This window comes from Anarhichas minor, unplaced genomic scaffold (genome assembly GCF_050575085.1).
Source record: "Anarhichas minor isolate MPS153535 unplaced genomic scaffold, ASM5057508v1 ptg000011l, whole genome shotgun sequence".
NCBI lineage: Eukaryota > Metazoa > Chordata > Actinopteri > Perciformes > Anarhichadidae > Anarhichas > Anarhichas minor.
Genome location: NW_027466457.1, coordinates 7,964,651 through 7,980,591, shown reverse-complemented (window position 1 = coordinate 7,980,591; position 15,941 = coordinate 7,964,651). Strand labels below are relative to the sequence as shown.

Sequence of the window (15,941 nt, the reverse complement as noted above, 5' to 3'; positions counted from 1 at the left end):
TGCCTTCAGAGCAGCTACAGATGTGCACTTTCTATCCGTTGAATTAAGTATCAAACAGCACAGTAGACCTTGTAGCGATTCAAAATGATCAAAGCCTCTATTGAGTTATTGACATCATCTGATAGTAAAACAAACAGAAAATGTTACAATGCATGTCAAGCAACTATGACATCTTTAAATAGCATTAATTATATAATTACAAAAGAAATATCACATACAATGACAGCAATGCATATCCACAAATCAAACAAATGCTTAAAATATATATGATAATAAATAATCCTAGTTGTAAGCACAAGTCAAGAAAAATAAAGGGGAGGGGATGCATCCATAATAACTTCAATGGTTTTAACTTCAGGGCCAAAATGCATGTTGTGATACACTCAAAAAATACGCTATCACAGTTCTCTCACAGGCTGCAGCAGAAAGGCTCTGCATCCTGTGGCCTCAGTAAGGAACCGCATAGCACACACACAACACGTGAGCTTTTCAGGCAATTTGCAGGGACACAGAAAGCTGAAAACAACTCTTGAAGTGTTTCCTGCAACTGTGGACTCTTCACTGCTCCACACAGCCTTTATGTAAAGATCAAGTGCTAAAATAACATTAATGCATCATGAAACTAGCTGTGTTGAAAGATGTCAACCGGCCACTACGCTTTAGTCTTTCAGGCATAATTTTAAGTGTGATATTCAAAATAAAACAGGTGCACTTTAGAAGAAACTTACAGAAAAAGAAGGCTGCTTGCTGGACTAGTGCCATTCATTTAGACGTTGTCTTACAATACTGACTTACTCCCAATTCATATGCAATTTTGGTACAGTCTAAACTATACACTATGGTTCATATTTGATTGACTGAAACAGGCAAAAAGAGCGCAGAGTTCTGACAACAGAAGGATCTAGCGTTTTCAATTCTAGTGGCAACAGTTCATAGAGGCATAAGGAATGCTTCTTTAAAAACAGCATACATACAACATAACTTACATCATAAATAATTCCTTGAAAATGAAATGACCACAGCATCGATGTCTGACTGAAAAATCTACAGTGATGGCAAAAATGGCGAGATCTTTCTGCTGTCAAGACAGCTTTGACAGAAATGATGCCATTTAGGAAATAAAAAAAGTGTTACACATGTTCCTGTTTTGCTGTGACTTGCCCTTTGTACATCTATAACAATGCCCATTTTTTTTTTATACTTTAAATATCATGTTACATAAGGTGTCACCTCATTGGGTTCTGTGCACATAATATACTGAAATAATGCAATTGACATGGAATATCGAAACAAAACTGTAAAAACCAGGTACAAAAAGGTACAATATAATCAAAGGACCACATGAAGAAATGTGAAAAAGTCTTCAGTATTCACAGAAAAATATCAACTGAAGTAACTCACCGGACAAGAAGCGTCCTAAGTTTATTTACATATGATAAGTAAAATTGAAAATAGATTTTCCTCTCTGTACATAGCACTGTATTCTTTCATCTTACCCTTCCTTATTTACAAAGAACTCCTGTCCTCGAGGTCTCCCATGTCTTTCAGTCTTGTGTGGGTCTAGTCAAGAGAGATAACGTCAGATATGGAGCCATAAATGGCTGCCGCCGCTGCAGCTTCCACCGAGGACCTCGACAACCCTGAGATGCTGTGGCTGTCCCTGTCTCTGTCTTTGTCGCGGTCCCGCAGACTGCTGGAAGACACCAAACTACTGGTGCTGCCGCTGTTGCTGCCCCCGTTGGTGGCTGCCAGCGTGCTGCTCCCCGGGGTGCCCGGCTGCTCCCGTAGCATCGGAGAGGAGCCGTAGGGCAGGAAGCGGTTCAGGAGCAAGTCGTGGTCCTCTGAGGCTGATGCTGATGCAGCTGCCGCGGCAGCCATCACCATGTTGTAATGCTAACAAGACAGAAAAGAGTGACCATCAACACAACAACCAAACATAAACGTACTTTGGTACGATGCTGCCGAAGTTCATGCGTTTGAGTAAATATACCTGATTGTCGCCTTGGAGGAAGGAGAAGAAATTTAGATCTGTAAGAAAAGGAAAAGGTTCATTTACCTATTCTGCAAATACACTCCCAGTATTTATAGTTGATTTAACAATATACAAACGTCTGTCTTCAAAGATTGTTTTCTTGGATTATGTCAAGTCTATTAAAACAATCTGTACATTGAGAGAATGATTGGTTGCTGTAATCATTCTTCCTGTCCATACTAGCAGTGAAAGGATCCTTCCCTTGTAGTTTGGTCCCCTTACCAACACGACCAGCAGCTGGAGCTGCAGCAGTGACTTTGACACACAGCTCATGGAGGAAATGAAGGTAGGGTTCATTGAAAAGCCCTACCCTACCCTATACTACTACTATTAACGAATAATAATAATAATAATAGGCGTTAAAGGGTGTTGAGGAGGAGGGGGCAGTGACTTTGAATACTCCAGCTGAAAGAGATCGGGGACATTATCAGCAGTCCATGTCAAAACTTAGCTTAAGCTAATATGAGGCTTCAGCAGATTAAGTTAGACAAAGCAAATGGGTGTCTTCATCCTGGCAGTCATGTGATCACATTTCCTGCTGAGGGTTTGTCCCAGCAACAGGATTACACACGACTATCAGGACACATCACCACATCTCAGCATCTAAACACTGTTTGAGGAATAACAAAGAAGGGAGTTTTGTGCAACAAAGACTATAACACTGAAAGATACCAAACTAATTCAGCTGCTTTAACATCATGTTAGCTTCACCTTAACTTTAAAAGACGATGTTTCACAACCAGCATGGACAGAACAAATGAATACTGTGATCAATAAAGTTTTTTGACGTACATATGGGCATGTGATTATTGTATTAAGATAGACTTGACAACAATCTAGACCTATCCTTTAAGGCAAGTGACAGGTGTACCTGGCAGGTCACTAGTTGTGTGATAATAGTGGCGATAGTCCTGGATAAGAGGCGGAGGGGGAGGAATGTAGCTGGTATCCACGCTGGGCATGCTGGGTGCTCTGCTCACAGGTGGCGATTGGCTGTGGAGGTTCAGCACTCTGAGAAGAAACACCGCCACATCAGGTTAGAGACAAAGTACAGCACACAACTGAGCACAAAGATCCCAAAAATGTGCTCATGGTGATCTAACTTCCTGTTCATGGGTTGGAGACTTACCCCTTGCTTGGAGGTGGAGAGACAGGTGACAGCGAGGGACAGGGCCTTTTAAGAGGCGGCTCATCATCTAGCTCGTCCTCCGAGGAGCTATCCAGTGTCAGGTCAATCACGTCAACGTTCTTGTTATTGTCATGAGACGATCCCCGTTTGTGCTCGTGCGTGTCTGTCCGAGACGAATCTACGCAGGAAGAGTTAACTCACACTGTGCTCACAGCTCTCAATGACTGAGTGCATCTGAAATACACCGGCTACATACCGCTGTCTACACCGTTGTACGAAGCAGACACGTCCTGCACCTCTCTCTTCGACCTCATGGGGGACCAGTTTCCGTCCTCGTTGAACTGGATTTCATCACAGTCAGAACAGCTATTCAAGATTTCCATGAACAACCTGTGAACACGGCAGAACATTTCTACAACTTTGCAACCAGAATTACAAAGGCTTTAGTACTTCATCATCTTAAGTTTTGGGAAATACAGCATTAGTGGCACGTTATAAAGCTGCAATTCAGATGCTTTGGTGTCGGCTTCGGATACAAATGAGATGATGAAATATGGTACAGGAAAGTTGATAAAAGCAATAGATCCACATCTTAAAAAGCGTCAGCCTGCTGAACTCCGGCGTAGAGAATGCCGTACAAATGACAAAGTGCAGATGTTCCTCTGTTTGATTGCCAAAGAAGAGATTCAGCAGGGTGAAGATGAAGCGGGGGGTCCCTACTACACCGAGGGGCTACGAACCGCAGTGGAAAAAGAAACAGAGACAAGGAACGAGTAGTAAAGGGAGTTGAGTTGAACAGAACCGTGCATTGGAAACGAGGCGTTAGACAGTAATCTAGCAGGAATGTGTGACGTGTTGTGCTCACCCGTCGATAATGAGGTGCTCGTAGGGCGCCTTCTTGTCACAGACTGGACACACCCAGGTCGGCTTCTTCTCATTCATTTGGATGTAAAGCGTAGCATCGAAGCACTGAAGGTGAGAACATGTCAAAGCTCTGCAAGGGATTGTCAGCCTCATCTTCCCCAGCTTTAACACAAAACAAAAAAACACACACAATGAACGCCACTTAGTTGTATAATAAGAGGATATTGTAGGACAAAGCAACAGTGTTCCAATTAGAATAAGTATATGGTAAAGCACATTTAGTCTCTCTGTCAGCTGAATAAAATACAGTTGTTGTCAAAACATTTTTTGTAGATGTATTGAATGACTAGTTGACTAACTGGTTCTCCTGGTATTCTGCAGGCTACTGGTTATACTTCTCACAATAACTAGAATAACTCAGCAGTAAAGTGAAGTATTTACAGGACACAGGAGAGAGACTCGTAGGCTGGTGGTGGCGATCTCACTCTCTGGATCAGCTGTTAATTTCTCTTTGACTGTGAGAAGAAAAAGAAATGCACAATACAACAATCATGACTTTGTTTAATCCAAGTGCGTTAATGCTAATTTGTTTATCAGGATCTCAAACTACAGCAGAAATAATCCTTGATCAATCCACAGAGAACACAACGATTTAAAGAGAAACATCACGTGTGGGTGTACTCCACATACCACTGTATGACCAATACAAAAATATGACGGGAGGAAAGTTTTCTAGGTGTGTGAAAAAACAACTGTTGAAAGGAGCAAAGGACCATTTTCAGGAATCGTTAGGGAACGGAATAACTTTGCAGAACTTTGTTCCTTCTTTGGGTCCTAAATTGAATCCCTGGGACTTCCAGATTGTAGTGACTACGTGGTCAAACAGGCCACAAAAATGCACAGGATTGTCTATATGAAAGGAATTAAATTATATGATTGTCTTTTACTTACAGATGCAGTGGCAACACCTGTTCTATGTTTTTACTACAAAATCAAGAGGCAACTTACTCAGAGCTCTCGAGTGGTCAGGGTTCCTAATTCCTTTGGCCCGTAGTCTTTGCAACAACACTGCCGACGACTGCTGTCTTACCAGATAAACAGCCATGGAAAAACTCTGACAAAACAAAAGATAAAACGAGCGAAACAAGTTACACCGAGGTGACTACGGTCCTCCTTAATGGGCTTTGACACTTGACTCCTAAAGCTTTACTTGGATCTTCTTACCCTCCCAATTTCTGAAGTCCATGACACCACAATTGTGTTGGGGACTGTGGTGGACAGTCGGACAAGAGAGGTTATGTTGATGGGGCGACTGGGCCTTTTTGGTTCAACTCCATTTTTGGTTGGAGGAAGATATCCCTGCAGACAAAACATCAAACGTCAGTGACCTTGATTCTCAGTAACTGGTGGTGTCTTACACAGAACATTTGACATCTGAGAACAAACTGTCTGGACTCACCGGGAGATTACAGGGTTTGCCGTTCACCTTCACACAGAGATTAGGGGGGAAATGATCCTCCTGGGGACAGCTCGTCTCTGATAAACAAAATCTATAAAAGGCAGAAAACAGATTAAAGAAGCGTGAAGCACAAATGTTGAGGGACAAATGTCAAAAGAAATGTTCCCACTATTCACTTTACACAGATATACTTCTTGGTTAAAAGAGAACAGACATACCTTAACTGAACTTGAACAGCAAAGTCACATTTGGTCCCAGATATATCCCTAAAGAATTAAAAGAGAAGTCAGATCCACCGGGTCAAAAGTTTAACACGTAATCTAATAACAACTTAGTTTACTCTGATTGCTTGCGGTGTCCGCGAACACCTGCTTTCTAATCCATGTAAACAGTACATTGAAAAATGTGTTTTCACAGTAGTATGTCTTCTTTTCTCACATCTCTTACAAGAGAACTTCCTCACTTACATGGAGCTGCTGATCTGTTGAACTTGCTGTGGTGTTAATGCAAAGGCATAACATGCTTCCTGGAACCGCTGACTGTTGTCTGAGGCTACGAAAAAGAAACCAGGAGCAGAACACGGCAGTCAGAGGAAAGAAAACCTACAGAAATCACTCGGCTAACTAATGTCGACTCCTGACATGGAAGCGGCGGACTCACCCAGGCTGGTTGGCTTAATGAGCTCATCCAGTACGTCGTAGAATGGCAATCTCTGGAGCTTGACATCGGGATGTACGGGGTGAAGGGCGGAGGGGAGGTGAGGCAAACCCAGCTCATGCTTCGGCCCAAGTAAAGAAACAGGCAGCAGGGGCGATGCGGAACCGTGGCTGTCGAATCCCAGCTGGGCAAGGCCAGCAGGCAGGCTGGAGGCAGAGTGGACACCGGGCAGAGCCAGGTCGACCGGCGAAACCATTTTGGTTGGGAAGCGCCGTCTGTAGAGCTCTTTGATCTTCATCTGCACTGCAGGACTGCAACCGGCCTTGAGTAGGTGGAGAGCTTTGGTCAAAAGTTCGTGTTTGCGCCCGTGCTTGTTCCGTCCTGCGTATCCCAACAACACTTGGAGCTCTGAAACTCGAAGGCTCATTACCATTTGCTGGTGAAAAATGAAGAGTGGGGAAAATGGTCAATTATTAAACCCTGGGAAACAGATTTTCCCAAGAGGTAAAGAAAAAAGTTTTCTTTTCTCATTAGACTTATTTAAAACATGAATTTTCTTTATCTCAATAAAAGACACACATTAAGAGCATCGTCACACGGTATATTTAACAGACAGACACTCTGACATTGTTTCGGCAGAGATGGCCCTCTGGCTTGAAGCAGTGGCCGCACATAACTTATACTTCTTTTCCTTTCAGCAGGTGTGTGGAAACAACAGCATGAGTATCATCATCAACAATCTAATGACACAGGACTTTCATTCTCAACAAAACGCATCCTTCAGTACAGTGTAATGCAATCAGATAAAGCAACGCCACAAACCTTAACATCATCATAGCATTGGATCAACACCTGTGTGCCACAGAACATATGAAACCAAAACATTTTCATATCCACAAAGATCGTGACTCCATTGTATCATGCTACTGTTTGTTGTAAATGTACTCATGTCCCACCAGAGTAATGTCTTGTGGATAACTGTGTTTAAAAGGTGCGATGTGGCACCACACACGAATGAAGAGAAGAAAACAGAATACAGCTCATATGAGGCAAAGAAGTGTCAACTGTGCCGAGATTTGTTTAGAAAGGGAGCATACCATAACGAAAGCGTGTAACAATTAGCGTTTTATGTCAATTAATAACGAATTACCAACATTAAGAGAGTAACGTCAGAAGGTGGAGGGAGACAGTGTAGCTTTAGCATTTAGCCAACAGCGCCAGTGTGAAGCCGGTGTAACGTAATCGGACTGAAAGAAAACTTAATGTTACAGTATTCACGTTATCTCATTTATTTGAACAGTAATCGACAATATACGTTACATTGCCGCTATCCCGACTGTGGATAGTAGCTATATTCCGTGGTCCACCGTCCCATCTCATCAGAAACAATGGTAATGGAAGCTAAATTGCGCTCGTCTTCCAGGGAATAGACAGAGCCAAATTTTAAAAACAAACATTGAGGTCCACCTGAGGAACTACTGATAATGTCAAGTGGCTGACACTACAGTGCCGTTGGGTTGAAAACGTTGACATGAACGTGGTTTTCGTATCTTTCTAAAAGCGATATCTGGCCTTATCTGCAGGTGAGCCACACAGCAGAGGCAGCCTAACGGAACGTCGGCAACAATAACAAAGCTAATGCTAGCGAGCTAGCCAGCCAGCTAACAGTTTGCCGGTCCCCAGTGCTCTGTTGTTTTGGTATTATATGCTTTGATCACAACATTCATTGGGTCTCTACTGTCCAGTAACAATGGTGCTATGGTTTGAGATGAAATTCTCACAATATGAAACGTCTATTTGTCAAGCTAATGAAGGGGCTCGCTTTACCTTCAGTTCCGCACTCTCCGCCATCTTGTTACATTTGGTGCGCATGCGCAACAGCCATCCTCAAGGGACAGCGCAAATTCAAATTTGTGTCACTTCTTCACCACAAACAGAAGGGGGCGCTGCCGCAACACATACAACTGTATCCATGGAACATTAATTGTTATGCCTTCCACTCTAATACCATTTCATTTGTTTGAGGAATTTTGTTCTGCTCGTATGAAAGAGCTTACACAAAGATACAACTGACTGCGGTTTGAGATAGTACATTGTGTTTCTTCTTTTTCAGTTGTATTTCATCTAACGATTAATCGATTATTTCATTAGTCATTAACATGAAATAAATGACCAACTATTTTGGTAGTCACTTACGTAATCAAGCGCAAATGGTTTTGCAAATGGCTTTGCTGGTCACCTAAATGTGAGGATGTGCTACTTTTCTCTATTTTATATCACTGAATATTAAATAGGCTATTCGTGTTTTGGACAAAAATTACAATTTGAAGATGTCACAACAGGATCTGAGAAGTTGTGTCGACTATTTCCTTCTATTCCTGACATTCTATATTCTTAACAATCTGTAGTCTAATCAATTAATGGATCAAATAAATAGCTATTAGACAGTGAAAATAATCATCATGGCATTTTTTCGGAGGCCAATGGTACAGAAAATAAAACTTAAATTATAGTGTTTTCTCATGGATAGCTTCTTGTTTGTGGCGCTAAACAAACAAATAGCCTCAATAATTCAACACACAGAGGTGAAGGTTTCACATAAATTCAAAGCCTGAGCAAGTTCGATGCTCTCCTGAGAGAAATGGGACTCAAGAAAGGGAATTATGCACTCAGGGCAAGAATCCACATTTCTTTCAATAAATTAATTTATTTATTAGCGATGAAAACAAATATTAGGCTACATGAACAAATAGGTTACTCTTAATAGTATATGTCGCTACTTTCAATGTCGCGGGTCACCTAATTCAGCCTACTAACTCCAGTGTTTTGAGAGACAAATAGGCATGGTTTGACCGCTACAAATAATTATATTGTAGGCCTATTTCAATGCACACGGTTTTTATGGTAATTCATTTGTTTAAAGTGCATTGCATCCAAAGGAAGCTATTGGTCTGCAAAGAAGAACACAGCAAAAGAAGTAGGCTAATTCACAATACAGGATAAGGATCAATGAATTGGCTAATCAAAGCTGCGATTATTGACAAAAAAAACAACGAAATAACAACCTATAACTATTACAAGATACATACATTGTCATTGCACTTTGCCACAAATAATAAATAGCATCAATGGTATAATTTCAGGAAAACCAATTACACTGTATGCAAGATGGTGACATAAATAGTGAGGGTGGAGATACACATGTTATAATATCACAAGTCTTCTTTTAACTTGATTCCTCGGAAGTTTTCCATGGTTTGACAGGAACTGTATATGTGTCCTTTGTTTCCTTCTCATATAAATGTGCTATAATCTGATTCAGGGCGGTAGCAGAGGAGATTTGAAGGAGCAGGATCCGCTGCAGTGGCGAGGAGTCAACATCTTACACGAAAAATGATGTAAAGCGTCGTGAGCTTCTATGAAGAAGGAGATAAAACAATCAATAGTGTACGTGCACGTGATGGTAAATCGGTCTATATGGAAAAGCATATTAAGCTACAACACACAATTGATGTATTTGAATTAGGCATGTTGAGTCAGTTACATAATAATAGGATCAATTGATTGAAGTTCATGCTCCAAAAATGTTTGGATCGTCGAGTCTGACAGAAAGGTAATCTGCCAAACTGGCTGCTATTCCACCGATTTTACAATTACTTTTTAACTTCTGCTGAACAACACGAATTCTCTTTCTTGGTTCAACTCGCTGCATAAAGCGTCCAGAGCCTGGGTAATGGTGGTAGATGCACACTGGGCTGCAGGTAATCAAATTAAATCTTGGAAAGAAATGTTATCTTTATTTGAAATTGCCATTACGTTATAGGTTCATGTCTGTATTTAATATGGTAATGTATGTCTTTATTTAATATGTGGAACACATTGATCACAGGTCAAATGTGGAAAAATGAGAAATGTTTTCCACATAATTGCAAGTGATTCGCGTGAATTTAACGGACTTTGCGTATCAAAACAGTAAATGATAGCCTACAGACAACCCACGCAAATCCTTGCTATAGTATACACAGAGCATTTCAAGCATGTAGTCTGTCATCAATCACGTCGGTAAACATGCCACAGTAAATCTGTGAATCCACGCTGCTGTATCCGCTCCCTCTGCTTTATTTCTCTCACCTCTGACGATGTGAAGCTGCTGAACCATCTCCTCTCTGTAGGAAAGTTCCCTTTTCATTTGATCCTGAAAATTATCTGTGAAACAAATGGCCGATTTGAATCAGTAATCCAATACCACAACCATTTCACACACAAGGCGTTAATTTAGCTACTGTACATACTTTATACTAATATACTAATTTATACAAATGTTGTTCTGACATTTGTCATAAATAGTCTGTTCATATGAAAATAAAAACGCACCTTAAAAATAATAGAAATAATCACAGGGAGTATGAGGTTAGTTGGATGAAGTCCTCCCGATAGATTCTTGCTTATAACAGATTAATAACATTGATAACACTTAAAGAGGTCCATTCCGAAGATTCACCAGCCTCTAGGGGGCGCTGTTCTCAAGATAAAGCAAGAAACCAGGTACCGACCTCATCGAGAGGGCTATAATTAAAGCAAACGTCATGTGTGGACATACTTGCATTTATGTTTTATAATGAAGATAAGAAATTAGAATTTTTAAAGATAATTCAGTTTAGAATAATTTAAATTAAAAAAATATTCAAACTCATTGCTCGGTGTCAGAAAAGTTTGTAACAAATGCAACAATGAGAGTTTAAATAAAGTGTAAATGAAAAACAGTTTGTAAAATAAGTTCTACTCTAATCCTCTATTTTTTAAAGTAAAAATCGAAATATGTCCAAGACCGGTTGAGACACGTGTGCTGATGTTGTAATCGACATGCTTTTGTTAGTATTTTAATTGTATCTTGTTTGCAGACTATGACTTGATCCTATAACAACCCACCTTGTTGACAATTAAGAGTATAAAAGAGAATAAATGTAGAACGGAGGTATTTGCACTCTGTCTAACTCAACAGATTAAAACAGTTGTGTTGTCTTGTCACTAGATTATGATTTGTGTTTTAATCAAACTCCAATTGCTGGATCCAAATACTGCAATGAATGCATAAAGATAATGAAAGTAAGACTATTTGAATATGCATGTTAAATCCACCATACAGCTTTAAATTAGGCATCAGGAACTGATATCCTATTTGCTAGAAATTATGAAATGATATCCAAAAATCCAGTAGTAGTAGTAGTAGTAGTAGTAGTAGTAGTAGTAGTAGTAGAGGTAGTTTGTAGAGAACCAAATGTACTTTGATTTTCTGAATTCATTTCTAAGACAGTCTCCTTACTTTGACATATGTGATGTTGCACAAAGGTGAGACAAAATAAGTATAATTTCAAACAATACACGACATGTCATATTTGAGATATTTTTGCTGGTAAAATGATGAGTATCCCGTATCATGTTTAGGTGTATATGTTTAAACCCAAAGATGATGCAGACTGATCTGCATTACACGGGCTGGTCGAGTAACGTAAACACTTTGACAAATACTTTGTAAGACCTTTGTACAACATAACAGAGTACTCTGTTGTTCACTTAGATCCGAGATTTTGCACAAATAAATGAAATTGTACAAACTAGTACTATCTTTGGGAAGTATACGGCTGACTTTTGTCCCACTGTTCTGATAGACCAGTTCTGTGCAGCACATCCATTCTCCATTTTAATGAGATTCTCAAATAGCTTTCTAGAAAAACAGAATGTGAAAAGAGTTGAGTGGGTGAGACGTTTTCAAGCATTTTGGAGAGAAGGTGTTTAGGAGTTACTGTCAATAAAAAAAAATACTGGAGCAGTCAGAATGTGAGTGTTTCATCCTGCAATTCACCTGAGATTCATATGAAGCCCTCTTGCTGCTTCTCCTGGATGTGGATACAATTCTCTTTTAAGAATTAAGATCTCTGTTGAGTTTGTATGCATACAAATGCAGATATTCTGAAAGTATGCATTGCACACAGAATTTTTTGTCACACTTTTCATTGTGTTGCCATTCTAAGCAGCTTAATATCAAGCTACTTTTTTTCTCAACTTGTTTTTTCACCTTCCTTTTTTAATTTTCTGTATGTCGATATCTATTTAAAACAAGTTTTATAACCATGTTTCTGTTGTTGAAATTGAGTCCCAAAATATCTGCACTTTCTTCAGCTATTTTCTAAATGGATGTTTTTGGACCGAAGGTTAATAATTGCTGCATGAAATAATCCTCTCAAATCATTGTTAAAAGGGGTTTTGAAAGCATCTCTTTCCAGGGTAGTGTGTCCCTTAACCACTTAGCATTTTTGGAAGAACGGTGCCCTTTAAAATATTGTTTTGCTCTGCAGAGAGGAGCAGATGCATGCTACTGTTGAGGTGGATTTGGTCGTGGCATGATGGCAGGGGTTCATGTTTTGACCTGACTCACAAACATGACAGGCGAGCAACACTTAACATTGACCAGAAGGACTTTTGAGTCTCTGTCTGTTAAATCACTGCTGTGGTGATAAAAGCCCAAATAGTGGGAAAGCACGGTTGCAGAATTTAGCTTACCTTTCAAGTTTTGAAATTCACGTTCCAGCTTTTTCCTCAGCTCAACTTGCTCTAACAGCTGCTTCTGTAGTTCCTCTAAAAAGCAGACAGAAATAGAGGACGTTGGAGGAGGAGAATAGGGTACAGCAGGATTCCTTCTAGGACAGTTTTCTATTTTTAATGACAGTGATGAGGACACCATCATCATTTACATCGACTATTCAGAGCAGGTCTTCCTGGGCCTGCAGTAAAAAAAATAAAATGTAAAAAAACATCGCCTTTTATGTTTTTGGGGACGAATGCCAAATAATCTGCCTCAAGGCAAAGCAGAGAAAGAAAATATACGTTTTTTTAGATAATAATAATAATAGCAAAATCAATATTCATAATTATATTAATAATATTATTTTTATTTTGAAAGAAGCTTGTTATCTGTCAATCATTATATCTAACGGTAAGACATCGTCTTACCTTTTGCCAGACTTTCTATGGCTCTTTGTGATGGCAGAGCTCTGGCTGGCGCGTCCTCGCCTGAATACACAGAAAATAAATGATATTCCTCTATCTGGAAAAAGTAGACCCAGAGCCGATTTCTTGAAACTTACTCATAACAGAGAAAATCCAACTCGCTGACCTCGATGTAACTTACCCTCATCCGGCTCTTGCTGGTTCTCATCACTGCTTTGTTCATTAAAAGATTTCGTTTCGATCTCCTCCACTGTGGAAGACGGCTCTTCTTTACTTGCACTCTCATCTTAAGAAAAAATAAATCGATGTAATTTGTAACCTCTTTCTTTCTTTCTTCTTTTTTTTATTTTTTATTATTGTTTTTACAGCAAAATGTTTTTACAAAAACAGAAAAAAAGTCTAACCATTTGTTGTAAGTACTCCAGTCTTGTAATTCGCAGGTCTGAATTGATAGGGACTGCTCCTTTGTTGCAGCTCACCCCTCTCCGGTGTGTACACCTAAAGAAGACAGAATCACCACTTCTTTGAACTCTTAAAATTGCAAGAGGTTTGGCAAAAATAATTAGAATTAATCCAAAAAATAATAATTAAAAATATACTCTAAATTGCAGTGTGTACATTTTTATTTAAAGGATTGATTTATGTTTCTCTTTTTTTCTAAATGCTGAGGACATGCTGTTTGTTGCTGCTGTTACACTGTTTTAACATAAATTTCACATTTCGTCACAAGAGCACAAATATATCTGTTTAAAAAAAACACACAAGCCAAGGAAAGAAACCCATTTGCAGACAACTTTAGAGAGATAATACAGCTTATTATGGCCATGTTTCAGTTATAAGTCACTCACTTCAGTAAAAGACGCAGCTATGTGGGTCTCTGATGACTGTTTGTTTTGCAGTTCTCTGTCAGAGGACTGGGCCACGTGGAGGCTCATTTTCTGGGAATCAACCAGACTGCTCTCCTGCAGGCTCTTGGATTCTGAGCTGTTTGATGAAACGCTGTGGGCCAAGCTTGGGGGAGTCCGAGGACACACCGAGGACAGAGTCCGGGAGTCCTCCTCCTCCTCTGGTGTTTTATTTGTCTCCACGTCCACGTCCGGCTCGCCCTCGCTGTCCACGCAGGGGGACATGGACCGGTAGCTCGAGCTCTCACTCAAAAAATCCGGCGATAAATAGCCGGTGCGACACCCGTTGTAAGCGCCCCTGTTGCCGTACAGCTTGGCGATGCAGTCGGCGTCTTTAATAACGGGTCTGAACGCGGAGACGTAGCTGATTTTCCGGGGCGCCAGGGTCATCCCCTCCAGCGGCCTCGCCTCGTCCCCCGACTTGTCGTCTTCGTTACGCGTCGACTGAGTGCTGGGGCACCGGTCGTTGTCAACCATGCTGTCTTTTGACGTGTTGGTGCTCCGGTCGCTGTGCTCGGATATGTCCATGTCAGTCTGTCTCGGAGGACACAGCAGCTCCGGTGGAGGTTTGTGCTGAGTCTGGGAGTACGGAGGCATAGGCAGCGCGCCCGCCGCGGGCCAGAACATGGGGAAGGGGTGATAGGCGCTGTCCTTGGTACCGGGCCACAGGACACCCGGGAGGCCCGCTTTGCTTTGCTCTCCCAGCACGCTGTCGTCTTTCTTCTGGCACAGGCCGAACGCTGGAAACCCGTACGGATGAGGGAAGAGCGGCGGTGGGATCTTTTGCAGCATCCCGAAGCCTTTACTGGGCACGGGGATGACTGGGTAGCTGCGGGTGCTCGTCATGCCGCCCCGGTTGTCCTCGCAGCTGAGGATCTTTGCAGGTATATCAGGTGAGTCTCGGGGACGGTTGTGTCCATGTGATTTAAATGAAGAACCGGACTCGGACCCGCTGCCTGGCAGCGTCCTCTTGCGACTGCCCCCATTGAACATGGCCTTCACGTCTTCCCATGCGTGTAGTATATCTGTCTGCCCCCCTTTATCTGATAGTTTGAGATGCCTCCTCCAAGAATTAAAATTAGCTGCGTCTGGCTGAGTGTACTTGGACTCTGGCGTGCGATGCGAATGGAATATGAATTTATTTGGAGAAAAATACATGTTGCAATAGGAGCACTTGATGCACTTGGCCCTGGAGCTGTTGTATCTGGCCGGGATGAAGTTGCCCCGACTCCCCCAGGCGCATTCGTGGGAAACATCAAAGGCAAAATTTTCTGGAAGTTTAGGCGGCGCATGAGCTCCTAGGAATGACTTGCATAGTCTCTCGGCCTCGCGCTTAGTGATCATCCCGCAGCGCCTGGAGGAGATTGGCATTGCACCGGCTCTCCGCAGGATCTCCAGCTGGACAGGAGTGCACTGGACGCAGGTGATTCCCAGCGCCACACGCCGGTTGTGTATCTCGTTATAGCTGTAAGTCTTCAACAGCGTGTTAGATATCTGTGCAAGGCAAAGTCTCTCCTGGCCATCTATCACCAAAGACACTATCGGTATTCCGTACAGCACCGTCGCCCCGACCTGGTTGGGCTTCAGGTTCTTGGTGCTCGTGTAGGAAAGTTCTTGCTTGGAGCTTGGCGAAGAGCTGGAGTCTCGTCCCGCAGGTGTAGAGTCCATCCTTGGAGGCCTGGAAGCTGCAGAGACGACGTTCGTCATTAATATGTGCGATTTGGCCATATCATAATAGCCTCAAGTTAAGCTTTATAAAACCCATTAATTGAGCTTTTTAGATCATTATTTGATGAGCTGCTAAACATGGCAACAGAAAGGACAGACCTTTATCTTGAGAGAATTGCACGAACTCGAATTGTTTTTTAATTTCTGGACCAAAATAAG

At 41.5% G+C, this 15,941-nt stretch overlaps 2 protein-coding genes across 3 annotated transcripts; both read right to left on the bottom strand.

Annotated features, from left to right (window-relative positions):
* Window positions 1–69: 69 nt before the first annotated feature.
* Window positions 70–8,013, bottom strand: pias1b (protein inhibitor of activated STAT, 1b). 2 transcript variants are annotated; one of them, XM_076089183.1, is made up of 14 exons: window positions 7,969–8,013; window positions 6,145–6,577; window positions 5,952–6,036; window positions 5,703–5,750; window positions 5,485–5,575; window positions 5,250–5,384; window positions 5,034–5,139; window positions 4,467–4,540; window positions 4,027–4,187; window positions 3,418–3,551; window positions 3,162–3,339; window positions 2,904–3,043; window positions 1,991–2,028; window positions 70–1,893 (listed from the first exon to the last, which is right to left on the bottom strand). In XM_076089183.1, exons 1-14 carry the CDS (start codon window positions 8,011–8,013, stop codon window positions 1,561–1,563), a joined length of 2,001 nt encoding a protein of 666 aa, XP_075945298.1. In that variant the 3' UTR covers window positions 70–1,560. The 2 variants fall into 2 exon arrangements, with proteins under 2 accessions (XP_075945298.1, XP_075945297.1); XM_076089182.1 differs by lacking the exon at window positions 7,969–8,013 and adding an exon at window positions 7,462–7,846.
* A 1,446-nt stretch (window positions 8,014–9,459) lies between these two features.
* On the bottom strand, window positions 9,460–15,722 carry skor1b (SKI family transcriptional corepressor 1b). Its single transcript, XM_076089920.1, has 7 exons — window positions 13,998–15,722; window positions 13,554–13,647; window positions 13,331–13,435; window positions 13,153–13,212; window positions 12,703–12,777; window positions 10,273–10,347; window positions 9,460–9,557 (listed from the first exon to the last, which is right to left on the bottom strand). The coding sequence occupies exons 1-7, from the start codon at window positions 15,720–15,722 to the stop codon at window positions 9,460–9,462; spliced, it is 2,232 nt and encodes a 743-aa protein (XP_075946035.1).
* Between the last annotated feature and the right edge of the window lie 219 nt (window positions 15,723–15,941).

Coding starts and splice junctions, on each gene's coding strand:
- pias1b (XM_076089182.1), bottom strand. CDS start 7,521: ATGAGATGGGACGGTGGACCACGGAATATAGCTACTATCCACAGTCGG. Junction 5,576..5,702: donor GCTGTTCAAGTTCAGTTAAG/GTATGTCTGTTC, acceptor TGCCTTTTATAG/ATTTTGTTTATCAGAGACGA. Junction 1,894..1,990: donor TCCTCCAAGGCGACAATCAG/GTATATTTACTC, acceptor CTGTCTTGTTAG/CATTACAACATGGTGATGGC.
- skor1b (XM_076089920.1), bottom strand. CDS start 15,722: ATGGACTCTACACCTGCGGGACGAGACTCCAGCTCTTCGCCAAGCTCC. Junction 13,213..13,330: donor CCAGCAAGAGCCGGATGAGG/GTAAGTTACATC, acceptor CTGTGTATTCAG/GCGAGGACGCGCCAGCCAGA. Junction 10,348..12,702: donor TGAATTTCAAAACTTGAAAG/GTAAGCTAAATT, acceptor TTTGTTTCACAG/ATAATTTTCAGGATCAAATG.